The 25,921-nt window shown below is 34.1% G+C and overlaps 4 protein-coding genes across 8 annotated transcripts; 2 read left to right on the top strand and 2 right to left on the bottom strand.

Moving 5' to 3' along the window:
• Positions 1–777: 777 nt before the first annotated feature.
• Positions 778–3,674, top strand: LOC107481899 (protein PLASTID MOVEMENT IMPAIRED 1). The gene has a single exon (XM_016102250.3). It carries the CDS (start codon positions 916–918, stop codon positions 3,430–3,432), a length of 2,517 nt encoding a protein of 838 aa, XP_015957736.1. The 5' UTR covers positions 778–915; the 3' UTR covers positions 3,433–3,674.
• Positions 3,675–4,060: 386 nt separating this feature from the next.
• LOC107481902 (20 kDa chaperonin, chloroplastic) lies at positions 4,061–6,340 on the top strand. The gene is made up of 6 exons (XM_016102252.3): positions 4,061–4,230; positions 4,324–4,498; positions 5,058–5,237; positions 5,361–5,516; positions 5,699–5,776; positions 6,029–6,340. The coding sequence occupies exons 2-6, from the start codon at positions 4,328–4,330 to the stop codon at positions 6,200–6,202; spliced, it is 759 nt and encodes a 252-aa protein (XP_015957738.1). The 5' UTR covers positions 4,061–4,230; positions 4,324–4,327; the 3' UTR covers positions 6,203–6,340.
• Positions 6,341–7,765: 1,425 nt separating this feature from the next.
• LOC107481900 (uncharacterized) lies at positions 7,766–9,909 on the bottom strand. The gene is made up of 4 exons (XM_016102251.3): positions 9,573–9,909; positions 9,210–9,392; positions 9,030–9,089; positions 7,766–8,209 (listed from the first exon to the last, which is right to left on the bottom strand). The coding sequence occupies exons 1-4, from the start codon at positions 9,906–9,908 to the stop codon at positions 7,922–7,924; spliced, it is 867 nt and encodes a 288-aa protein (XP_015957737.1). The 5' UTR covers position 9,909; the 3' UTR covers positions 7,766–7,921.
• Positions 9,910–11,214: 1,305 nt separating this feature from the next.
• LOC107481898 (uncharacterized) lies at positions 11,215–20,024 on the bottom strand. Of its 5 annotated transcripts, none has more exons than XM_021139296.2 (19): positions 19,857–20,024; positions 19,299–19,340; positions 19,065–19,166; positions 18,025–18,072; positions 17,780–17,872; positions 17,200–17,311; positions 16,485–16,530; positions 16,311–16,382; positions 16,117–16,179; positions 15,857–16,011; positions 15,681–15,745; positions 14,844–14,994; positions 14,622–14,727; positions 13,345–13,480; positions 12,759–12,823; positions 12,474–12,638; positions 12,185–12,257; positions 12,038–12,098; positions 11,215–11,738 (listed from the first exon to the last, which is right to left on the bottom strand). In XM_021139296.2, the coding sequence occupies exons 1-18, from the start codon at positions 19,858–19,860 to the stop codon at positions 12,061–12,063; spliced, it is 1,536 nt and encodes a 511-aa protein (XP_020994955.1). In that variant the 5' UTR covers positions 19,861–20,024; the 3' UTR covers positions 11,215–11,738; positions 12,038–12,060. The 5 variants fall into 5 exon arrangements, with proteins under 5 accessions (XP_020994955.1, XP_015957735.1, XP_015957734.1 ...); XM_016102249.3 differs by having other exon boundaries at positions 11,215–11,537; positions 19,065–19,169; XM_016102248.3 differs by having other exon boundaries at positions 19,065–19,169.
• Between the last annotated feature and the right edge of the window lie 5,897 nt (positions 20,025–25,921).

Consider the following 25,921-nt stretch of genomic DNA (forward strand, 5'->3'; position numbering starts at 1 on the left):
ATTTGAATTTAATTCTCCTCAAATTAGAGTATTAATTTTTCTTTTCTCAATTTTTTGTCTTTGATTTGTGTTTTAAAATTAAGAAAAAATTGATTTTCATTATTTTTAAATTTTTTATTTTCATAAATTAAAAAAATAAAAATAAAAAACACAAATCAAATGAATTTTTATTTATTTAAATTCTAAAACTCTAGATATATTTTTTGTGTTGCATAAATCTATTTCACTTTATAGTGTTTTTTAATGGAATAATAAGCATCAGAACTTTAATATTAGGATATAGTTGCATAGTCTGAAAATTTGTTTGGGTGGATTTTTTAAAAATAAGTTTAGTGATTTTTTTTATTTATTAATTATATTTAGATACAATAATATAAAAATATTATTTATTTATTTATTATGTAAAAATATTTTTAATAAAGACTTCAAGACTCCAAACAAAAGTTCCGAATCGTGAGAAAGTAAAATATAATTTCCTTTCCCACTAGCTTACAGTTGCAGTGATTATTCCTTCACAGCGTAAAATAAAATGAATGTTTAGTTGGCAGAAACATAAAATGAAGATTGTCCACAGCCTTACTGGGTAGCTTTGATGAAAAGAAGCACACAAACACCATCAATGATTATGGCTTTAACAGAACAGACATCCTGACTTGCGACCAATTATTGGTAAAAACAAAAATGGAAATTTCAGTGGCTATCAAACAAGAAAGGTTAGGCTAACATTAAATTCTGTGGGACCAGTTTGTCTAATCCAATATCCGTTTTCAGAGTTGTCTTACCCAGCAATGCCACCATTCATCTTCTATCCTCCACACATCCATTTTCTTGGTTCACAGAGCACCACCAACATCCCACATTCATCCTCTTATCTTCCTCTTTCTCCAAACCAGCAGCATTCATTCCTTGCATTCGATGGCTGCTGATTCCTCTTCTGCCAATGCTTTCCTTGAAGAACTAGAGGCCCTCAGTGACTCCCTCTACAAATCACACACAACTCGAAGAACAGCTTCCCTTGTCCTGCCACGAACTTCATCTCCTTCTGTTCCATCTGCCCAAGAAGATGTCAAAGTCAATGCAAAACCTCGATCACGCCGCCTGTCCTTGTCCCCATGGCGATCAAGGCCGAAGCTTGAGGATGCCAAGGCACCACCAACTACTCAGTCACCGGCAGAAACCAGAAAGCTGGATGAGTCGTCCCGTGACGGTGACAAGAAAGGGATTTGGAGCTGGAAGCCTATCCGGGCTTTGTCTCATATTGGAATGCAGAAACTAAGCTGTTTATTCTCCGTTGAAGTGGTTGCAGCACAAGGCCTTCCTTCTTCCATGAATGGCCTTAGGCTCTCTGTGTGTGTTAGAAAGAAAGAGACAAAGGATGGTGCTGTTAAGACCATGCCATCACGTGTTACACAAGGAGCTGCAGATTTCGAAGAGACTCTTTTCATCAGGTGCCATGTTTATGCCACCCAAGCTGGTGGAGCTGCAAAGCAGGTTAAGTTTGAGCCACGCCCCTTTTTGATATATCTTTTCGCAGTTGATGCTAAAGAGCTTGATTTTGGAAGAAGCTCGGTGGATTTGAGCGAGCTCATCAAAGAATCGATTGAGAAAAACCATGAAGGAACACGAGTTCGCCAATGGGACACAAGCTTCAGCTTGTCTGGGAAGGCAAAGGGAGGAGAACTTGTTCTCAAACTGGGATTCCAGATCATGCAGAAAGATGGTGGACTCGATATATATAATCAACTCGAGAATCCAAATTCAAATTCAAATTCAAATTCCAAGACCAGCTCTAGCTCCAGCAAGTTGAGAAATTTCTCATCTTTTGCTCGCAAACAATCCAAGACGTCCTTCAGCATGCCTAGTCCCAGAATGACAAGCAAAAATGATGCACGAAGGCCGGCAGATATTCAAGGAATGGATGATTTGAATCTTGATGATCCAAACCCGAAACCTGAAAAGGTGGAGGATTTCGATCTTCCTGATTTCGAGGTTGTTGACAAAGGTGTTGAGGTTCAAGAGAAGGAAGAAGATGGAGGGGAATCTGAGAAACCTTTACCAGTCAAATCAACTCCTCCAGGTGAAGTTGTCAAGGAAATAGTCCATGATCATCTGCATCTCAATAGATTGAGTGAGCTTGATTCAATTGCCCAGCAGATAAAAGCTCTTGAGTCGATGATGGGAGAAGATGATAAGTATATGAAACTAGAGGACGAGATACAATCGCAAAGGCTAGATGCAGACGAAGAAACTGTGACGAGGGAGTTTCTTCAGCTGCTTGAGGATCAAGACTTTAAAGGATACTCATTCAATCAACCTGAAATTCCACCATTACAACTTGAAGGACAGAAGGAATCTTCTTCTGCAGATGCTGAATCCAAGGTGTATCTGCCTGACCTTGGAAAGGGTTTGGGCTGTGTAGTTCAAACTAGAGATGGAGGCTACTTAGCTTCCATGAATCCATTAGATATGGCTGTGGAGAGGAAAGATACCCCAAAGCTAGCAATGCAGATGTCAAAGCCTTTTGTGTTGGAATCACATCAAAGCGTGACTGGCTTTGAGTTGTTTCAAAAACTGGCTGGTATTGGTCTTGATGAACTCAGCTCTCAAATTTTGTCATTGATGCCCATAGATGAACTTAGGGGCAAAACTGCAGAACAGGTGGCTTTTGAAGGCATTGCTTCTGCCATCATACATGGCAGGAGCAAGGAAGGAGCCAGTTCAAGTGCCGCTCGCATAGTTTCTTCCGTGAAAAGTATGGCAAATGCTTTGAGTTCAGGAAGAAAAGAACGGATTTCGAGTGGCATTTGGAATGTGGATGAAGATCCGGTCAGTGCAGAGAAGCTTCTGGCTTTTGCAATGCAGAAGATTGAATCAATGGCAGTGGAAGCATTGAAAATTCAAGCAGAAATGGCTGAGGAAGAAGCTCCGTTCGAAGTTTCTGCACTCAGCTCAAAGAAAGGGGACATTGAGAGTGGGAAAGAGATTTTGGCTTCTGCTTCTTCACTTGAGGATTGGATCAAAGATAATGCAAGTTCTGAGAGTGAAGCAGAAAAGGCCACACTGATGTTGGTTGTCCAATTGAGGGATCCGCTGAGACGCTATGAAGCAGTTGGAGGGCCTATGTTAGTGGTTGTTCATGCAACACCTACAGAGAAGAAGGAAGAGGAGGAGGAGAAGAAGTTCAAATTAAGTAGCATGCATGTGGGAGGCTTCAAGGTGAGGAGTGGCACAAAAAAGAATTCATGGGACAGTGAGAGACAGAGGCTAACTGCAATGCAATGGTTGGTCTCATGTGGCTTCGGAAAGGCAGCAAAGAAAGGGAAGCAAGCATTGCAAAAGGGGCAAGACCTGTTATGGACTATTTCCTCCCGAATTGTGGCTGACATGTGGCTTAAAACCATGAGAAATCCTGATATCAAGCTTCTAAAGTGATGATGATTCGTTTGTGCAGATTTAAGTATGAGCATAAGCACTGTGTATATGTCTATGCCATGTCAGATATTTCATTGATAGAGGGATATATTACATTTTCTTTTCTTTTCTGCTTCTTTCTCAGTTCATGTTTGTTATTACTTTGGTTGGATCAGACATAAGTACAAAAGCATACCCTTTTTACAAAAACCTTTTGTATACATACGTGATTGTGGCAATACATAATGTTGAGAAGTTACTTACATGAGATTATTTTATCTATGCTTTTATTATTGATATAATATTTTGATGTTTGCACGAATTATGAAGTTACAATAATTGCATTAACACAATGAGAAATGTGTTGTTAAGGGCAGGGTATATAAACATGTTGCCTGAAAAAATTGAAAAGAAAAAAAAGCAAGCGAATTAAACAAGTATATATACAGCATAAGTATAAATAAGTTTCACTGAACCATGCATTGGAGGTCACCATGCTCTTGATCCGTTTCATCTTCTTCCGTTAGTTGCAGGGATCCAGCTTGTGTTGTGGAAACGGGGCGGATTTCCCAAACCGGGTTCCTTTTATTGGCTTTAGGCCCAGGACCAAAAAAAAAAATAAAACACACTCCTACTCGCTATCCACTCTCGAGCGGGACATAGAGCACATATGCTGGTTCAATCTAGAAGCATCTTTTATATCAGATAAAACCCAACCAACCTCTCTCTCTCCTAATCCTAATCGTCTTAGGGTTTTTATCATTTTTTCATTCACTGCCTTCGCACTCTCTCGCACTCACTCTTCCTTCTTCCACGAAGGTAATTGTGAATTGGATAATGATAATAATAATAATAATAATAATAATAATAATAACCTCATCAATTTCTTATCATATCTGTTTTGCTCTGCAGTGCAATGGCGACAGCTCAGCTAACAGCATCCTCAATTTCCTCGAGGAACGTGTCGTCGTTCGAAGGGCTTCGACCTTCGGCCGTTCAGTTCCCCTCCGTCGTCAGAATTGGAACCCTCACCCAAAGGTCCTTCCGGGGTTTGTTTGTGAAAGCCGCCACTGTTGTTGCTCCAAAGGTTCATTTTTTACTTCAAAGTTTCTGTTTATAATTATTATTAGGATAGAGAAATTTGTTGTAATTCGGTTAAAACAGTACTTTAATTGTGCAATAGTTTTTGTTTAATTACTGTATATGTTGGGAATATTGTAGAAGTTTGATATTGTCACTAGCATTTTAGAAGATTAGAAGATGGAATTAAACACTTGTTTTTCAGGGTTTGACTTAGTATATGCAGTGCGAGCACAATTTATTTGCTTAAAATACATAAGTATAGTACAAAGCTGTTTAAGAATGCAAACACTCCTGAATCAAAACAGCTTCAGGGACCAGCATTTTTTTTATTTTAGGTATTTTGGTCAGGATTAAAGTTTGTATTTTTTTTTTTCACTTAATTTCTTTTCTCTTTTCCGCTGTTCTCAATTGAAGTTGGATTATTCTACCAAATTACTACATGATTGTCGGATAATTAGTGATATGTAAGCCTGGAGATTTTTATTACAAAAGTTTGGAGTACTCAATGTATGGGTTTTGTAATCCATTCCTGTAATGTCCCTGAGTGAGTGTTTCTCTTGCAGTACACTGCTATTAGGCCTCTTGGCGACAGAGTACTGGTTAAAATTAAGGAAGCAGAAGAGAAGACGGACGGAGGAATTCTACTTCCTTCAACTGCTCAAACAAAGCCACAGGGTGGTGAAGTTGTTGCTGTTGGAGAGGGGAAATCATTTGGGAAGAGCAAAATAGAAATTAGTGTGCAGGTATAGCTGATCTCTTAGAATCAATTAGCTTTTTAGTTATTTATCTTTTTCTTTTCTATTCTTTTTCATGGCAGTGTGATATTCTTGCCAATCTTAACTTATTTGATGCTTTTCTTTGTACAGACTGGTGCACAAGTTGTGTATTCGAAGTATGCTGGGACGGAGGTGGAGTTCAATGGGGCAAAGCATCTTATACTGAAGGACGATGACATTGTTGGTATCCTCGAGACCGAAGAGATCAAGGATCTTAAACCGTTGAATGATAGAGTCTTAATACAGGTTTGATCCTATCTTAGTTAGAGAGCAGGATTTGATCATTTGACAATCATATATTTGTATTTCTTCAATTCTTATGGTTTATACTTTGGATTGACATTTATTATCCAAAAGTGTAGCCTTGTAAGGCACCTGATAGTTATAACAATATCTAAACCTTTCTATTGGTTCATTTCTGACTGCAGGTTGCACAAGCAGAGGACAAAACTGCAGGTGGTTTGTTGCTTACCGAAGCAACCAAGGAGAAACCTTCGATCGGAACAGTAAGTTTTTTTTATTACTCTCTTCTTTGTAAAGGTAGTACACTTTACCCAATAACTCTAATGAATAAGATTGCTTTGAGGCCTGTTTGGTACCCTGAAAATAAGTATAATTTATTAAGAAAATCTTGAATATAGATGACACTGAAAAAAACAAAAAGCAAACAGATACTTTTTTCATTGGCCCCTTATTTAGTGCAGTAAACAATAACTTTGACTGAACAAAATCTGTTGTAATGTGTTGAATGTTGTTAGGTGATTGCGGTGGGCCCAGGGCCTCTTGATGAGGAAGGTAACAGGAAACCGTTGTCTGTTAATCCTGGGAACACAGTCTTGTACTCCAAATATGCTGGGAACGACTTCAAGGGAAAAGATGGTTCGGACTACATTGCATTGAGGGTCTCAGATATCATGGCTGTCCTTTCCTAGTAACAAATTGTTCTGTTTTGTAACTTGAAAAATTTTGTGTTCTTGAGGAAAATGGATTATTATTTTATCTATGATGACAATTGAAACATAGCTCATTGCAATTATCTTAGAAAATCTACAAACTTCTGGTACTGTCAATTGCTTTCCAGTTGTCTGTAATTTCCACCTCACCTCAATGTTCTAAAAGCATGTAGGGAATCTTTTAGGGTATTTTAAAACCATTGTAATCAATGGTAGATTAAATAGAGAACAGTATAATTTCTAGATTCGAGAAATTACAAGGTGTTCATTTAATTTCGGGCCTGAAAATTTTAGCCTTCATCAACGTTATGCACACTATAGGTATGGTTCATCATGCACTATGCTAATTTAATAGTTTAATTTGAATTACACCAATTTCAACATTCCTTATGGCAATATATTTTCTTTGCCCTCTACCCCCACCTTCCCCTCCTCTCCTGTGCTCTCGTTTGGATCCAGTACTGCACCTTACTAAGGTGATCTGCTGTCTATCGAAGGCAAAGTGATTTTCAATCTTAACTCTGCATGATGATGGCTGTCACCATTGCAGCTGGCCACTTCTTCGGCCCCAATTTCCAGGTCTAGCTGGGCAAGAGGATAAAACTATTGCTTTTGGACAAGGCTTCGAGTACCTTTCACCACGTAATAAGAACCATTAATGTGGTACTTATTAGCATGAAAAGATGTTAGGCTTCTGCTTCTTCACTTGAGGATTGGATCAAAGATAATGCAAGTTCTAAGAGTGAAGCAGAAAAGGCCACACTGATGCTGGTTGTCCAATTGAGGGATCCGCTGAGATGCTATGAAGCAGTTGGAGGGCCTATGTTAGTAGTTGTTCATGCAACACATGCGGAGGAGAAGGAAGAGGAGGAGGAGAAGTTCAAATTAAGTAGCATGTATGTGGGAAGCTTCAAGGTGAGGAGTGGAACAAAAAGGAATTCCTGGGACAATGAGAGACAGAGGCTAACTGCAATGCAATGGTTGGTCTCATAAGGCTTTGGAAAGGCAGCAAAGAAAGGGAAGCAAGCATTGCAAAAGGGGAAAGACCTGTTATGGACTATTTCCTCCCGAATTGTGGCTGACATGTGGCTTAAAACCATGAGAAATCCAGATATCAAGCTTCTAAAGTGATAATGATTCGTTTGTGCAGATTTAAATATGAACAGCACTGTGTATATGTCTATGCCGTGTCAGATATTTCATGGATAGAGGGATATATTACATTTTCTTTTCTTTTCTTTTCTGCTTCTTTCTCAGTTCATGTTTGTTATTACTTTGGTTGGATCAGACATAAGTGCAAAAGCATACCTTTTTAACAAAAACCTTTTGTATACATACGTGGTTGTGGCAATACGAATGTTGAGAAGTTACTTACATGAGATTATTTTATCTATGCTTTTATTATTGATATAATATTTTAATGTTTGCATGAATTATGAAGTTACAATAATTGCATTAACACAATGAGAAAGGTGTTGTTAAGGGCAGGGTATATATATACATGTTGCCTGAAAAAAAAAAGAAAAAAAAAAAGCAAGCGAATTAAACAAGTCAACCAATAAAAACTGTGTTTTCTTACACAAGTGGCAATTTATGTATCATGAGTTTTATGTGAACAAGTATATATACAGCATAAGTATAAATAAGTTTCACTGAACCTTAAATTTATCTACACAGAAGAGAAGAATCTTGGAAGATTCAAGTGTACACGCGTTTACAGCGACACCAAAATGCAGTTCCTCCACCTCGGCCACGGGCAACAGCTATTTCGTCATCAATATAAAACCAGATGAAGAAAGGATCCTTAGTACTTGGTTCCCTGTCTTCCTTTTTCCCTAGGTTGATCTGTAAAGGTCCTAAGGGTCCAACTTTTATTCTAAGGTTCTCAAAAATGAAAGCCAGTATTCTCTTTTTCCATGAAAGCCGTCCTTCGAATGTTAATTGTCCAATCGGTCCAAGGTATACACCATTTTCAATCCTCTTTGCCTAACATTTCACAATACTAGTTTAGAAACAAACAATCACAAAACCTGCTGAGCTTTCTCTGAAGATATTGTAGACAAAAGTTGATGATTGAAATATACAACTACAAAAAATTAGAATAACAAGTAACAACAGTAATAATTGTAATACGAGTTTGCTTGAATGAGAAGGGATAAAGCGAATCAATAACAGATGCGAGTGAAATAGACACTCCAGAAAAAACTGTTAACTAAGATGCAGAACTGCAGAAGGGTCTTATGTGAATGAAATGGATACTTGATATAATGTGTCCTCCCTCCCTACATATGAGCTATTACTAACTGCTTTGACACAACATTCATAGTCAAGTTTTATTTAACAGTTCTCTCTTGCCCTTAAAAAACTGACTAATCTATCTTACTTTATCATTTAAGTTGAAGTAGCTCCCCAACTAGGATGGAGGATACAATTAAAGATCGTCTTCACCCGAAGTGGACCATATATCCCTTCCCCTCCAGATGGTGCAATACTGCAATGCTTGACTCAATTATTCTTCTAAAAGCTTATACAGAAAATACATTGTGTTTGATATTGGATATAAACCAGTATTATCAAAGGCAATGAAAAACTAACTGCAATATGAACTGACAATCAATGTACAGAGAAACAGTTTATCCCTCGTGCCCAAAGATGCACTTATCAGTTATCAATAACATTCTTCTGATGTTTCTTGCTTTATTATAAATAGCACAAAATAACAAAGAACATTGAAAGCTTCTCATAGACAAAAATGTGGTGCTAGCATCAGGTGAAAAATAGATAGATAATACAAAGTGAGACTTACAGCAGCATCAAACCTCTGAATAGCTGTGAGAGGAAAATATCGACCCCCCTTCAATTGTTTCTAAAACGCCGCACAAAAGTATGGTAAGTATAAATTGCCAAGCACAAGCATGCAAAGGGAGAAACAGAATTATAGCCAAAGAAGAACGAGCAAACAAAAAAGTGATAGAAATATGTTCACCTCAGCGGTGAAAATTAGCATCCATGTCCTCCCAGGGGATTCATTGCCACCCAGGGTTTCAAGAAAGCCAGAAGGATCAATTTTCGCTTTCTCAATGACAGAAAGTGCAGACAGAATCTTCTCTGCTGCTACCTTTCTCGTCTTAGCTGCATCTTTTAGCACTTTTACACTTTCCTCTACTTCCTAAGCAGACATGAAAATAAATAAATAAAGCATATCAAATTCAAATAAAAACACCAAGGAAACTCGAAGCAGGGCAAGAATCATTGCCTGAAAAGCTACCCTAAGGATTCAAAATTCATCATCTTGACTATTCCAAGAGAATCAAACCGAACTGAAAAGAAGGCAGAGGAAAAAGTATACCTTGCTGGGTTTGTCGTCCTCAACAACAAGTGGGGTTGAGGAAAGTTGTTCTCTTTCAGTGTCATCAAGGGTCGCTCTGGTTCTCGTTCTTTCTCTGCGAAATTTAACAGGGTGGTGATACTGATAGTTCGTTCCTCCGAATCTGTGAGGAGTGGCATTCTTGTTTTTAGATTGTGCTGAGAGCTTTGATGCTTTATGGGATCTTATCAATGGACACCAACTTGGGAAGGATTTAATCCACAACACATGAGATGGTGCTGTTTGCAAGCTCATCATGGCCATTAAAATAGAAAATAAAAATATTTTGATATTGTTTTCGGGCTCAAGCAGATGCATTATTCTATTTCTCTTCTTATGTGGTCCTCAAATATTTATTATCATTATTAATTAATAATTATCATCGTTAGCCGCTGAAATTCGTGACACAAAAAAGAAAGAAAGAAACAACAGCCTCTAATAGTAATACCACATTTCCTCCGCTTAGTGTCACTTCGTATTTGCTTTTTCAGTTTCTTCAACTTATAACGGTACTCGCAATAAGAATTGAGAGAGTCAAAACCGTACTTACAAATGAGGTTATCTTGGTTTGAAATTTAATGTGTAATTTCACACATCAAACTCATCCAAAACTATGTAGTCCAAATTGAGTCAATTTGACTAAAAACACATTTAATATTTATGTCTCATTAATTTCTAAATGAAAAGTGTTAAGGAACTAGCAAATTTTGTAATTTGTAACCATCAATTAGGCATTATTAGTATTTTTAATGATGTAAGATTACATCTAATAGTATAGAATTGCTTATTTTTCTTTTACTGGTTTAAATACTAACAAGATTTTAATAAAACCGCTGGCCCATTTGCTTCTCAAAAGCCAATTCAGCATTAATTATATCGAAAATATTTGGTAACAAAAAAATTAGTCAAAAACAGCCAAAATTTATTTTATTTAGTATTCATTTTTTGTCTCCAATACAAATTCTAACTTTTTTTGTTTTCCTTTTTTGTCTCCAATACAAATTCTAACTGTTTTTTTTCTTTTTTTAAGCAATACCGGATTATATATAATATATGTGTGACAGGATTAGATTCCGTATTTAAAGCTTAGCAGGATTAGATACACCGATTAGGTTTACTGAATTTTTAAACACGGATATTATACTTATGAAGTGATGATAGAATATAACAAAAGAACACACACAGTGATATAATATAACATTTTAACCGAATCAACCCAGAATGCGAGGTTAAATCAACACTTTTTTGGCTGACGAAATTAAAAACAGATTTTAACAAGACAACCAGTAGAGCCCCCAACATCCGTGATCTGCCCTTATGCCCAAGTGCAGAGCCATCTTTTATTATGGCTATTAACCATATTTAAAAATTAAAATATCGAAACGTTATAGTAACTATTTATTTGTTGACCAATTAACAAGTCTTACTTTACCGGGACAAAATATATCCTCAACCACGCCACATACTTACAATGAGAATTATGAGCAATCCCCTTGAACAATTTTGGCAGCTAAAAAATATTATCACTTCACAGATGCGATCAAGAAGACTCATTTAACCACTATAGACGGTGGTAACCCACTTGAAAATTCATAAAAATTTCACAAGAGAATACACCAGAGAGTAAAATCACATCAACATAAAAATAAATATACTGGTCAACTGTGGATTGGAGATTTGTTTAATTATGTCAAAATATGAGAATCATAAGATTCTGCTGCTACGAACTAAGGTGGATTGATCCAAAACCACCGAAAAGATACTGAACCAGCCAAGCAAGGCCTTTCTAGGCCTCATACAACTTACAAGTACATGGTAGCAGCGTGTCTATAAATATCTGCCTCTGGTGGAAGGAAAAGTAAGTATTTTAAATAAATATATTTGTAACTCATGATGTCGACAATGCCTCAACGCTGCAAATCTACTTATCTGTGCAAGAATCCCATCCTGTTCACATAAACTGCTCTTAGACCACAAGTATCTCAGCAGGTTTTCTGAAAAGTAACAGACTATAAACAAATGACAACTGAATCTTTTCTGCAGTCCACATGCAAGTGAGTGACGCAGTTGCAAAATTGATTTGTTGGTCTCGTGAAAACATTCTTTAGCACATAAACACACCGTAGAACTCCAAGATGATCTGTAGTTCTGTACACATTTGACATTGAAACATAGTGCCACAAATTTAATCATTTTCTCTGTCAATAATCATACACATCTTAGATTGCCTAATGCCAAATATTTTATATTTCAGTTCCGAAAACCAGTTTCCCGGTCAAATTTCCACACACATGACCATTTTTGTAAAGAATGAACAGTGTGCAAAGGTCCCATCCATTCCAGTTAAGCTAAAGTAAATGCAAAAGTTCATGAAAATCAAGTCACATATATGCAAGGCCTGCAATCATCAAAAGCAAGAAGCATTTACAGAATTTACTATTCTTTACCTCTAGACAAAATTGGTAGAAACTCACACACCAGTGACTTTCCCAACCGCAACAGTTTTTCCTGCAGCACAGCATAAACCATAAGGCTTCTGCATATAGTATTATCACACTTCCAAGAAGAAACAAACACCATTACTTAATTCTTACCTTCACTGCGAAGAGTGAATCTCCCTAGTTGCGGAAAATCAGAAAACTTCTCAACACATATCGTGTTACTAACCTGTAAGAACATTTTCCGAAAAAACTGAAATGCATTAATATTTGGAAAAAAAAATTTCAAAAAAGCAGCAGCAATTGGTTTCCTCTTGGATTTGAGACAGGAATTCTATGAAACCATGCTGAAGTATAACCTTTCATATCTCTAGAAGCCTAACATAGAAGGACAACATAAAATAAAAAGAAATTACTTCCAAGTATTTAAAACAACAAAATGCACCTGAACACGGCACACAACAACAGCACCATTCTTCACAAATAGCACTTTCTTTTTCATTGGTTTCTTTGTCTTTGGATCTATTTGCTGTAACAGCTCAACAATTTCACATTCTTCAACAACAGAGTGTATATGCAATACAGCCTTGTACCCAGCAGTAAAAATAGCCTACAGATTTTAGATAGATTTTAATGTCCCTGACTAATTAATATGAAGGGATAAATAAAAAAAAAATTAAAAAATTAAAACAATCTAACAAGCAAATGCAGAGGGAGAGACCATACATACATTGTCCAGCAATTCAAGGATTTGCAGCTGAGCAACAAACTCAGTAACAGTTGGCACTGGATTTGCTGCAACAGGAACAGAAACGCAAAACAACATAAGAACATCATACAGAAAATGTGTAACCAACTAGCCACATGAAGACACTACAACATTAATTGGGGAGAAAAAAATTGGACCCCACAGTAATTGTCTAGAAATGGCACACATGCAGTTGAGAAAGGTTGTTCTATCACCATTCTTCAACCATTATCCTAAATTCACATAATTTCTAAAACCCAGCACAACCAAAGAATATTTCATGAATCAGTATTCTATGGTTCACATGATTCAAACTGAAAAAGCAAAGCAATAGTACATTAATTGTGACATCAATCGTCTTACGGTAACCTATGAAATAAGGGATTATTCAAGTCACAAAAAACTTGTTTTCCACATTGCTCTAAAACAGTTCATGCAGCTATAGTTTTTTAAACGCGCCTTTTCTTCATGTAAAATTCTCCCAGTAGATAATAAGAACAGCACAACTTTCGAAGTCCAGCAAAATACTTCAGCAATTTTTGGTGTCGGGCAATGGGGGAATCCTTACCAACACTAGACAGAACAAACCCAGATAATATATCCTCCTCTTCAACACCTGATAACCTAATCCGTAAATTTTCACCAGGTCCTGCACGCCTAACCCGATTTTCATCAATGAATACAGCAACAACTTTAACTTGATCCTGCAAATTATTGCACCAATATCACATTTCGCTTTCGGCAAAAAACTAAAATATATATATATATATATGTTAAAATAAAGAGATTAAAAAAAAACGACAGAAAGATAAAGCTCACAACACCCTAAGGTGGCGTTTGTGTTAGTGAACATGTCCCATCAAGACATAGACACAGTGCTATGCGTATGGTGTTTGTTTGGTGAGACACAAAATTATGAAAGACACGGCTACACACAACTCTACCCATAAATGACGTATTTCGTGTCTTCAAAAACGATGAGAATCAAATAAAACTTGAGACACTGAACTTTTGTATAATCTTTTCACTCGGTCTTTTGATAATCCCAACCATACCCCTTTCATTTTCTACCTAATGTCCTCTCCAGTCTTTCTTCATCTTCAAGCTTCGACGGCCACCGCCTTCCAATCTCTGGCTGTTCGTCTTCTCCAAGGTTTGTACAACTTTTCTTCTCGTTCCTTTTCAAGATCTTGGCAACGATTGGGAACAACTACTGATTTAGCGCCACGGAACGACCACAGATCTATGGTTCTGCCTCTCCTCCCCTCTCTGCGTCTTCATTGTCTCTTCTTGTGTCGTTTGCATCTCATCCTTCCTTTCCCGTCCAATGTCGTCTCCGTCGCTTGATTCACTTTACATTTGTTTGAATTTTTTATTTTTATCATTTGAGATGAGATTGAATTTGATTTGGATTTATGTAAAAATAAAAATTGATGGTTCTAGAGTGAAATAGAAATTGATGCATTGAGATTGGTGAGTTTGACAGTAAACTGTGATTTCTTGTTTCCTTTGCCTTCCTACTATTTTTCATTTGGGATGAAATTCAACTTTTTTTTTGTTAATTTTACATATTAAATTTAGTTTGGATTTGGGTTTTGTTGCTTTTAGATTTGAAGATGTTGGTGATTTTTGATAATTCTAAAAGAAAACTGAGAAATGTAAAAATAGTGGTGGTGTTGAAATAATGAGGATAAAATTGACATTTTACTATAATTATAAATTGTGTGCTCTGTTCTGTCTAACTTACCAAACAAAATATAAAATGTCAATGTACTCTTGTGTATTTATGTCTGTATCTATTAAACTGAGACAGCAACTAAACACAGCATAATATATTTAAATCACCTTATTTGGCATGACCAACAAGGAATCTCCCTCACGGACACTGCCAAATTCCACTTTCCCCATAACGACAGTTCCCATGTCTTTGAATTTATCAAGTATAGGCATCCTACACAATTCAAAAGTAAAAATTTTACTAAAGCTGAAAATTTAAAATAAAATTAGGAACCTACAAAGGGATTTAGAAGGGGGAATAGATAAAAAATGTTCTCAGAAACATATTACCTGAAAGGACCATTGGGGTCTCGTAGAGGAACTTCAACAGCATCAAGCGCTTCAAATAAGCAAGGGCCATCCCACCATGAGCAAATGCTTTTATCCACTCTTGTTTGCAAGTTGGTGCCAATCAGACCAGATATTGGCAAAAACATGACATCTGGAAAGATGATATAATAGTTAGTAAATAACTTCAAAAATACCATGATTGATCAGGAATGAAATGCATTCAAGCACTTAAGAACATGCCCAATTATACAATCTAGATCCAGGAATGAAAAAACATTCTATGAACTACACACAACCTTAAGAACATGCCCGAGATTCCAAACCTATAAAGCACTTTGCCAAAGAAACTACCAGCATTTCAGCCTCCTTAATGTCCCAAGCTTCATCAGCATTGAACAGGACAAATAACATTCACCACTCAAATTGAGAATAAGAAATTTTCAAGAAATGTGCCAAACATGTGTTGATAAGACATTTGGAGGCTCCAGTTAGGAGTGAATTAAATGAAGATAATGTGGTAGGAGACAAACTATAGGGGAAATTATAAAGAGATTACAAATTAAAAAATGGTATAAACATGGAGATGACCCATAATATTCATTTGATCTAATATGACCCACAGTGTTTCTCTTGCCCTTATTTTGGTTGAAATATGATAACTGGAATGTCACTCCCATCATGCTTCAAAATTAATAATGTTCTCTATGTTGAAGCAAAATAGTCCACTCACATGGCCACTCTGGCCCACACAAATACATCCACAACCCAAAAACTAAAAACATATTAATTAATTAGAATGACAAGCAAATATTCCTCAGACAAATCAAAGGCAAATACCTTTCTTCACATTGTATCCTGATTGTCTCAAAAATGGAATCATCTTTGACTCAATCTCATCATACCTAGAAGCACACCAGCAACAAGGAATCTCATTAATATCAGATAGAAAGGTGAATCAAGGCATAAAGCGCGCACAAGAGAGAGAGAGAGAGAGAGAGAGAGAGAGAGAGCACCTTTCTTTTGCCCAATTCACAGTTGGATCATCCATTTTATTTACAACAACAAGCAGCTTAGTCACACCCAATGTTTTTGCAAGCTGGACATGTTCACGAGTTTGTCCACCTCTCTCATATCCAGTTTCAAATTCTCCCTTTCGAGCAGAAATTACCTGATTATTGAGAGAGTCACAGAAAGGCACATATAAATATATACCCGTCAAGAAGCATCTGATAGAAGATCAAGAAACAAAGTATGGCATTATAGATCAACTAACCAACACTCCAACATCAGCTTGAGATGCACCACTAATCATGTTAGGAACATAGCTTTTATGACCCTGCAATAATAATGGAACTTAAGATATATCTTCCAACAAAACCAGTTTTTTTAAATGATCATATAATTATAAAGATATAAGCACATGGAAAATAGATCTGAGGATAATTTTCCAGCAATATAGATACTCACAGGTGCATCCAAAATTGTAAACCGTGTTGACTCTGTCTCAAAATGAGCTCTTCCAACTTCAACTGTTTTTCCCTGCAATTATTACAAACTTACAACTTTACCCTGATTATGAGTTCTAAGCTAACCAAAAATATGAACGGGGAAAATACAAATAAATTATAAAATTATCCATACCTTCACTCTCTCCTCCTCATTTGTGTCCATTATATAAGCCATATACCTACCAAACAAGTTCCAAATTATTAACTTCGATATAGATTAAAGACACAACATGAACACCCAAAAAACCCTTACAATTATATGGCTTTAAGTGTCCATGATTCAACTAAAGACAGATAGTTAGAAACACTAAAAACAAAATAATTGGGAAGGTTCACATGCTGAATTTTGAAAAGTAAAAGAATCTCATGTAACAGAACAACTAACAAGTGTACAACAAAAAACAGACTTGAGAAAATACGCAAATCAGCATGCCACATTTGTCATTGAAAGATAGAGATAAAGAGGCAGAGCGAGAGGTTTCAATAATATTTACAGTTTTGCAGTTGCAAAGAGATAAAGCATTCAAAAGGGAAAATAAAATAATCACACTAACAGTGTAAATCTCAAACAGCACATTACACAACAGTGTGACACAATTATAAGAATATAAGTAAAAGGATCTGATAGCTATTCACAAGTCTAAGTTAAAAAGCCAAATGGACATAATTGGTGGAGCTTAAGTGAATGTTCTATTCCCATGACTTTGCGCATACTACAGGACTGCATACCCATTAATGAACTTGTTTGATACTTATTTGCACCTATATTATGTTGTCGTGTTAAAGCAGTAGAGCAACAAGGGGACACAGGTCACCTTCAATTAACAAAACAAAGTAAATGGGCTAACCAGCTTTCTCGACTTTTATCTTTAGCTTCTTTCTCATATTTCTGTATAGTCCTTTCATCAACCTGACCACTGAGGAAAAGTATCTGGCCTCCGGTTGTTGACTTACCAGCATCTGGAAGAAGAAATACAAGAACAAATTACAGCTAGAACAGCAGTAATTTTAAAATAACAATAATAACAGTAGTAAAAAAAATTCATTTAAATATTCTGTATAAACATGGAATGCTGATGTAAAAAGGCCATCTTTAACCCCATAATAATACAAAAGCCAATGAACCCTGTGTTCATCCTGAATAATGAATAAGGCCACCCAAGTCCCATGGGCATTCTTCTAGACTTTATAAGCCAGTGAAAAAGAAGCAGCGAGCATAATTCCTTCATTAATCGATTAGTAGGATGAACATCTAAACTTCAATGATCTTTAAAAACTACAAGCAGTTGAACAGTCATTTAATCTAATGCAGATGAACAACAATTCACCCAAAAACAGAATGGCAATCAAATCTGAACAAAGAAGGCTCAAAGTAAACCCAGTAACTTATATATTGATAAAGGAACAGTGAGGAACTCATCAGCTTACCAACATGGCCAATGAATACAACATTCAAGTGCCTTTTTCGGTTGTCAAGCTCATCTTCTTGATCTTGTACAGGATGAATTTCTCTATTTCTCACTACAAATCAAAGCCATAGAAAATGGATGTTTATATCTTCATTGGCAATGAGATGGATATTGATATCTTCATTGGCAATGAGCAGTCTTACTTCAAAAGATCAATATAAAATATAATCACATACTTGAAAAGTAAATTCATTTCCCAATTACCTGTTGGCTCAGCCTGGTTAGGCTGTGCCTGAACCTCCTGCTTTGGATCTGAAACCAAAGGAATAAAGGGGGCAAGGTACAACCAAAGTAAAATTCCTCATATAATGCTCTTCGTCATTAATTTATACTATCAAATATAACACTAATGTGGTGACATAGCAGCAACCACAATAAAACAACCAAAAAGAAACATAGGTGATGTATCGTTCATTTCTCAAAGTCCCAATAAACGAGTACAACATTACATCAAGAAGATACAAAATTATTCATTATTATTGAATGACGAGTGATGGCGTGCAAGTAATTAAACTTAAAGGGAGGACAAGTGAAATTGGATGCAATCTGTTTTTACATTCTACAAACATATACTTCTCAACAACAATAATGGGCAAGCAGGCTCCTCTGGTTCTAACAGAACAATAAGCACAACACGTCTTGTTGACGAAACCTAACTGTGGACAATCTGTGCACTCCATTTGCATTTTCTATCATAATTCACTCAAGACCAAATGAGCATTTATAACCTACAAAATACTAAGTAGTAACATCAGATTCTAAAAAAAAAGACTCGCATAAGGGGAACGAAAAGTGAAACTCGTGTTCTCACATTTTTTATAATGTCTTTTAGGGCATTGTTATAGCTGTTGATGATAGCTTTCTGACTAAAACAATTTTTCTGAACAAATAAAGTTGACAATCAACTGTGTTGACTGGGAACCAAAAGGTGCTATTATATGGAGCATTAATACATGCATGTTAGGAAAAGATCTCATAAAAAAAAAAAAAAACAATTTTAACCGGTATGATAGTTGTAAGTATAGTGTGCAAATGAAAGCCAAACAGAAAAAGAACAAAAAAATAAAAAAGGAAACAAAAATGCAAAACTAAAACTAAGAAAGGACAGCAAAGCAACGAAGCTTTAAGTTCAATGATGATAGAGTTTTGACATTAACGAGATTTATTTTCTCCAAAAAGATAAAACAAAAAAGAAGGCACAGGGAAACACCGAATCAACCATTTCCTTACTAGTTACTACCAACCTTCATCCATCTCATTAGATTTCTCAATTTCTTCAATCTTTTCAGATTTATCAACTTCTTCTGGCTTTACATCATCTGGAATTACCACCCCATTATTGTCTTCTGCTATAACACAGTCAAGAATGCATAGAAAGATCAAAAAAATAAAAATAAAAAGAAGTAGAAAAAACCCAAAAAAAAAAAAAAAACACACACACACACACACACAGAGAAATCAACAGGCCTTTGGGTTACCTGCTGAGTCAAGCTGCAAAGAACGGATGTCTTCCTCGATATCTACGATTGAAACAGAACAGACACAAATTTCCTAAGTTTCTTAAAACCCGAGAGTAGAGTTTTTTATGCGACGCAGGAAAAGCAATAATCCTTCGAAAATTAAACTCTCCTTTATTTTATTTTTTTGAATGGAATTAGAATAATATAAATTATAACCTAAGCGACTATCTATCCAAATAAAGATCGCCGCCATAACATGCAACTCAGCTTACATTAATTCAACTATTGCCACAACCAGACTATAAAACTAGCTGCGAAACAAAGTAACACAACGCTGTAAACATGATATCTGTGCGAAGCAGACAAGTTAAGATGATAGCACTACATAGGCAGAATAGGAACTTGCAAATTGGAACATCGCAAGCAAAAGCAATCGAAGTAAAAGCATATCGATTCGTTTGCGATCGTTTGAATTAACGATAATAGCTATCGGAAGCTGAGAGCATGCAGATCTAAAACAGATTAAGAAGAACGGTGCGCGGTTAATCGGAAAGAAGGGAAGGGATTGGTACTTACCCATAGTGAAAAGAGCAGAGTAAGATTCTGCAGCGGAACGAGGGTTTCGGAGAGCACACGGAACAAGGAAGCAAAATGCGTGGGAGGCTTGTGTTACTGGAAGTCTCTTCTATTCTATTTCCCCTCTTGTGTGACTTGTTACTTGCTTAGTGGGGGAATCTAAACTCTCTTTCTTTTCTTTTCTTTTCTTTTTTTATAATAATTCTATTGTAAATTTGTAATCTCACCAATTATTTTTAAAAAAAATAGTAAATAGTAATAATTAATAATATTAAATTTTTTTATATATAATATTAAAAAAAATATAACTTACAAAATTTTATAAATTAAAAAAACTAAAAACTGCATTATGTATTAGATATTTGAATTATTGTTGCTCTTGTTAACAAATAGCCCATTCTAATAATTAATAAAAATGGTTCTATTATACTAGCCCAAGCCCATACTATTAATTAAAGTAACCCTAGTACATTTTTCAAATATTTGTTTCAAACTATCATAGGCATAGCGCCACTTTTCTCTCTCTTTGAGTGATTTCCAAACTTTTGGTCTTCTACTCTTCTACTCAATAGGTTTAATATTTTTTTTAAGAAAATAATATATATGCAATTATTTTTGTTTTTTTTTGTTAGATAGTTCAAGTTAAGTTAAAAATGTCAAAGATGAAAACAATTCACTCATTTTTCAAGAGAAAAGAGAGAATATATGATGAACAAAATTCAGCTTCAGATTCTTTGAGTAATGTTCAAAATATTATTGAACAACCTGTGACACAACTTGTTGAGCAAGATATTCAACCCCCTGCTTCCAAAATAGCAAGGACTGAAATAGATCAAGTTAATATTGATACATTGATGCGTGATCCCGGAAAGCGTCCGCAAATTTGGAATTATCCTATCAATCAACAAGATGAAATCCGTAGAGCATACATAAAGTTTGGACCATATCAATTTATTATGGATGAGTACCCTCTTTCTGGTCTAGAAAGTCATCCTCGTCGTTTCAAAGCTCATTGGTTTAAGAGTTTTTCTTGGCTAGAATATTCGCCAGAAGTGGATGCTGCATTTTGTCTTCCATGCTATTTATTTTCTAGAAAATCAAGTCCATTCACATAAGGAGGATTTCGCAATTGGAAAAAAGTGAATAATGGAAAGGATTGTGCATTTTTATCTCATGTGGGTAAATCTCTTAATTCTCCTCATAATATTGCTGTTAAGTCTTGTAAAGATTTGCTCATCAATTACAGCTAGCTCTTGTTGCCGCGGCTAAAGAAGTTGTTGATGTTCATGCTTTTTTCCAAAGTTTGAGTAATATTATCAATGTTGTGTGCTCTTCTTGCAAACGCAATGATGAATTACGATCTGCTTATGCAACTGAAATTTTCCATTTAGTTGCAACTAATCAAATTGAAACAGGAAGAGGAGCAAATCAAATTGGCACATTAAAAACATCAGGAGATACTAGGTGGAGCTCTCACTTCAACTCAATTTGTAGCCTTTTACGTATGTTTGGAGCAATAACTTCAGTTCTGGAAGATTTGGCTACTAATGGATCTACATATTCTCAACGTGGTGATGCTACTTATGCTCTTAAATCTTTATTATCATTTGATTTTGTTTTCATTTTGCATATAATGAAAGAAATCATGGGAATCACTGATTCAGATTTTCTATTCTTGACAAATTCAAAAATTTTATCCCTCCAAAAATTGCCAAAGAAGAAAAAGAATTAAACTTAGAAGTCTATTTTCCAAAAAAATGTTGATGCATAAGAACATTGAGGAACAAATATTAAAAAAAAACAATGAAATGAAGAAGATAAGATTTAACTCATTTAAGTCTCTCACTACTATAAGTTATTATTTTTGTTGACATCATCATTGAATTTGTTTTTTTTTTTCATTTTTATTGGTATTACCAATCAAAATGAGAATTTAAATTTGTATATATTTTGGCTGGTATTGCCATAGAAAATATTGTAAATTTTGTTTTCGTGTTTGAATTTTGATACCAAAAAATACAACTAAATACATAAATTGGTAATTTTTTTTATCTAAATATAAAAAAATTCATATTCTTTGTGAGTAATTAGGTGCTATGAGGCAGCAGATTTGGTGAGTTATAATCATTAATAATGTATTTAATAGTGTGAGATTTCATCTAATGATAAATAATCACTCATTTTTGTTTTGCCGGCTAAGTGCCGGTCAAATTTTAATAAATCTGTTGCCCCTTAAACTTTTTCTACTAATTATGTGTAAGTCATGTCCCTCTTGAATTTGTACCTCAAAACAAATATGCACATGTATTGTTGCATGTCTGATTCATATATACGGACATGAATCAAATGCTACGTCTGGTGATGATTTTTGATGTATTTAGTTTGTATTTTTATCGTCTATGTTTATTTTTAGTGTTTTTATTTTTTAAATTTGTAGTATTTTCATTTTTTTTTATAAAATTTAGAAAACATAAAACACTGAAATTAAATACACAAACCAAACACACACTTTAATGTTTTCCTGTGGATTCAATTGTGAATTTTGGCCACCTAAGATAGTGGCTGGTGTTGCTTGTGATCCACTTGGAAGGATTTTTGGTAAGCTCCTTTTATTTGCCTCCTGGAAATTGAATAGTTCCTATTGGGCTTGCTCATTTGTTTTGTTATCCTTTTAGTGTGAATAGGATTGGGCCTATCCCAATTAGATGGTCCAGCAGTAAATCTTGCCCCTTTAATAATTCTTTCTCTTGCCAATAAGTCTTAAGTCCAATTTGGATAAATAATTTAATTAAAATGTTTTTAAAAATAATTTAAATAATAAATTATTATATTAAAAGTAGTTTATAAATAAAGTATTTTATATTTAGATTTTTAATTTTAAAAGTATTTATTTTATAAAAATATGATAAAAAATAATAGTATTATGAGCGAAGTCATTTTTTTAATTTTTCTACAAACTCCTAAATAACTTCTTAAAAAATTACAATTTGGTTTTTAAAATTGTACAATACATTAATACTACTATTTTTCATAAGTCAAAAGCTCAAAAAATTACTTTTAAAACTTCTTAAATAGACCCTTAGTTCAAATGGTATATATCCCCCTTTTTTATTAAGAAGTCTCGGATTCGAACCTCATCTAATGAAACTTTAACCAAAAAAAGAGACATCTAAGGCAATATTTAGCATTGGAAGTTGTCAAATCTATCAACCAAAAAAAAAATAATAATTCCTTCTTCAGCACCACCCACTTTCTCCTTTAATATTTTATCTAGGGTTGTCAAACGGGCTAACCCGGCCCATTAAAGCTCGCGGGTTAAATGGGCTGACCCATTAAACCCGCTTTATTCTCAGGCCATAATTTTTTAGTCTAAACCGTTTATAGTCAGTCCGATGGGTTAAACGGGTCAGCCCGTTTATTCTTTTATTTGATTTTTTAAAAAATATTTTAACAAAAAATACCATTTTAAGTAAAAAACTTTTAAAAAAATAACATTTTTTAGTTGATGTGGGTCGAATTTTCGGGTTAGATTAGGAGAAATATTAGCTGAAAGTGCTACTTTTTTTAAAAAGAATAAAGTATCATTTTTGTTCTCAACGTTTGGGATAAGTCCATTTAAACGTTAAGGACACAAATAGGATTTATCCCAAACACTGGGACAAAAATAATACTTTATTCTTTTAAAAAATATAAAAAAAAAACAAGCCACTCATTTAGTCCGCAAACTAGCTCATTAACTCGCCATTTTTTTTTTTGAGTTAATCGAGTTCAACCCATTTAACTCAAAATTTAAACATACTTAATTTTAGAAAAAAAATTCGCCCATTTAAATAAATAAATGGGCTGATCCGATAGGTTTAACCCATTTTAACTACCCTAATTTTATCTTTATATTATTGTCTTTCTCTATCAGAACAGTGAATTGTGTCTCTGTACAAGGCTTCTCAACGGTGTATTGAACAAAAAATTTTTTAGGCTGTCTTTAGGGAGAAGATAATGGTCGTGGTGGTAAGTGGTTAGAAATTAGAGGAAAGAGGGGGTGAGATTAAAATTGTGGTTGGATATCTGAGGTTAAAATAGGTTAAGATAAAAATTCAGAATCAATAGTTTTATTTGAGTAGTTCTATCGAATTAAACTTATTTACATAAGTTCAATTTTATTTTTTCGTAAGTAATTTGTTAAAATTGTCAAATGGCATAATTTTTTTCTTTATTTAGAGATTTTACATTCGAAATTCATTTTTAATTTAAAAAAAAAAGTTAATTCATTTAAATTTAAAATATTCTTAAATATAAATGATAATTTATTTTTTTAAAAAATATTTAATTATTTTATTAATTTTTATGATTTTATTAAATTTTTAATTAGATTTTTATATTTTTTTCTTTTTAATTAACTTTTGTACTGTTTTAAATTTTGTATTTGGTCCATCTTAATATAAAAAATATTAAAATTAATTGAATAACAATAAAGAACCTAACTAAGTAACTAGATATTTAGCCACATATTTTTTAAAAAAAATATTTTGTTAATTTTAATATTTTTATATGAAAATGTATTAATTATAAAACTAAAACAGTATAAGAATTCAATTGAAAAGAAAAACGTATAAAGACCTAATTAAAAATTTGATAAAATTATAAAGACTAACATAATAATCAAACTTTAAAAAATGACAAATTTTATTTTAAAATCAATTTAAACTTATGGGTAATTTAAGTTAATTAGTTAATAAATTGATTGAAAGTTAAAATTATGTAAATATCTTCAATAAAAATTGGGTACACGCTTATTTTAAATAAATTTATATAAATCGAATCAAATAAACTCAATTTAAGTATTTATTCAATTTATTATATAGAAGGAAATTTCGATTTATTATGTATACATGTGCGTAATAAATCAAGTCAAGTAATCAAATTAATTTGATTCGATTTATTATGCTGGAATGCATAAATACTAAATAGATATGAATTAAAAAATTTTATTATAATAAAAAATTTATTTTAGTTCATACATTATTTGTGCATAATAAATATATTAAAAATAAAAATATATTAAAAAACTTTAATAAACATTTTTATACTTTTATTTTAATAAGTACATAATAAATAGGGCAATTTACTTAAATAAATAGAATGGGTGATTTCTTTACGTAAATGTGCAAAATTATTTGTTGTTACGTGCATGTGCAAAACTCCTTTTCTATGTAATCCGTGGAAACCCACCACGGTTTCAAAACATGCATAAATCGTGGCAGGTCCCAGCGGTTTAGGGGCAAAAATTTTTGAGTGTAAACCGTGGTAGGTCACCACGGTTTACGAAGAAAAGATGGCAAGCATAAACCGTGGAGAGTCACCACGGTTTATGAGGAAGTTAGTTGCACATAAAATCCGGTAACCCACCGCGGTTTATGTGTGTGTACATATATAAGTAATCCACTGAAGGCAGGGGCGGATCATTTGAGACATCAGGAAAAAAAGGAAGTTGTTGTAGTATTGAGAGGATTTGGGAAAACTTTGGAGGTGTGAAGGAGGAGTGGGTGGTGGAACCAATGGAGGATGAGGATCGCTTGTACCGACTAAATGGCATCGCTCACGTGGCAGGATATATCGAGAAGAGGTTAGTTACTATTATTGTTATTATTATTGTTATTAAAATTAATTCTAATATAGCAATTGATATTATTAGGAATATTGTTAGTAAAAATATTTTATTATGTTTATTTGTATTGTGATTCTGATTAATATTATTTACATAAATATTGATATTATTATGGTTATTGTCGATCAAAATGTGAGGTGTTTATTAATATTGTCTACGCAAATGTTAATATTATTATCGGTATTGTTAGTAATGCATATTTTATTATGCTTATTTATCTTCTTAGTATGGTTAATAGTATTTTTGTAAAATATTTTATTATAAATATTAATATTTTATTGAAAGATATTTTTTTCTGTATTTATATTGTTAATTTGTTGTAATGAGTGCATAGTATTCTTAGCTTCACTATTTATTAGACAATAAGAGAATCAATGAATTTAATGTGACGAGTCTAATC

The sequence above is a fragment of the Arachis duranensis genome, chromosome 3, assembly GCF_000817695.3.
Source record: "Arachis duranensis cultivar V14167 chromosome 3, aradu.V14167.gnm2.J7QH, whole genome shotgun sequence".
Lineage (NCBI taxonomy): Eukaryota > Viridiplantae > Streptophyta > Magnoliopsida > Fabales > Fabaceae > Arachis > Arachis duranensis.

Coding starts and splice junctions, on each gene's coding strand:
- LOC107481899 (XM_016102250.3), top strand. CDS start 916: ATGGCTGCTGATTCCTCTTCTGCCAATGCTTTCCTTGAAGAACTAGAG.
- LOC107481902 (XM_016102252.3), top strand. CDS start 4,328: ATGGCGACAGCTCAGCTAACAGCATCCTCAATTTCCTCGAGGAACGTG. Junction 5,238..5,360: donor AAATAGAAATTAGTGTGCAG/GTATAGCTGATC, acceptor TTCTTTGTACAG/ACTGGTGCACAAGTTGTGTA. Junction 5,777..6,028: donor AGAAACCTTCGATCGGAACA/GTAAGTTTTTTT, acceptor GAATGTTGTTAG/GTGATTGCGGTGGGCCCAGG.
- LOC107481898 (XM_016102249.3), bottom strand. Junction 17,873..18,024: donor TAACCAGGCTGAGCCAACAG/GTAATTGGGAAA, acceptor TTTGATTTGTAG/TGAGAAATAGAGAAATTCAT. Junction 15,746..15,856: donor GTGAATTGGGCAAAAGAAAG/GTGCTCTCTCTC, acceptor GTGTGCTTCTAG/GTATGATGAGATTGAGTCAA.
- LOC107481900 (XM_016102251.3), bottom strand. CDS start 9,908: ATGCATCTGCTTGAGCCCGAAAACAATATCAAAATATTTTTATTTTCT. Junction 9,393..9,572: donor AGGACGACAAACCCAGCAAG/GTATACTTTTTC, acceptor ATGTCTGCTTAG/GAAGTAGAGGAAAGTGTAAA. Junction 9,090..9,209: donor TGCTAATTTTCACCGCTGAG/GTGAACATATTT, acceptor GCGGCGTTTTAG/AAACAATTGAAGGGGGGTCG.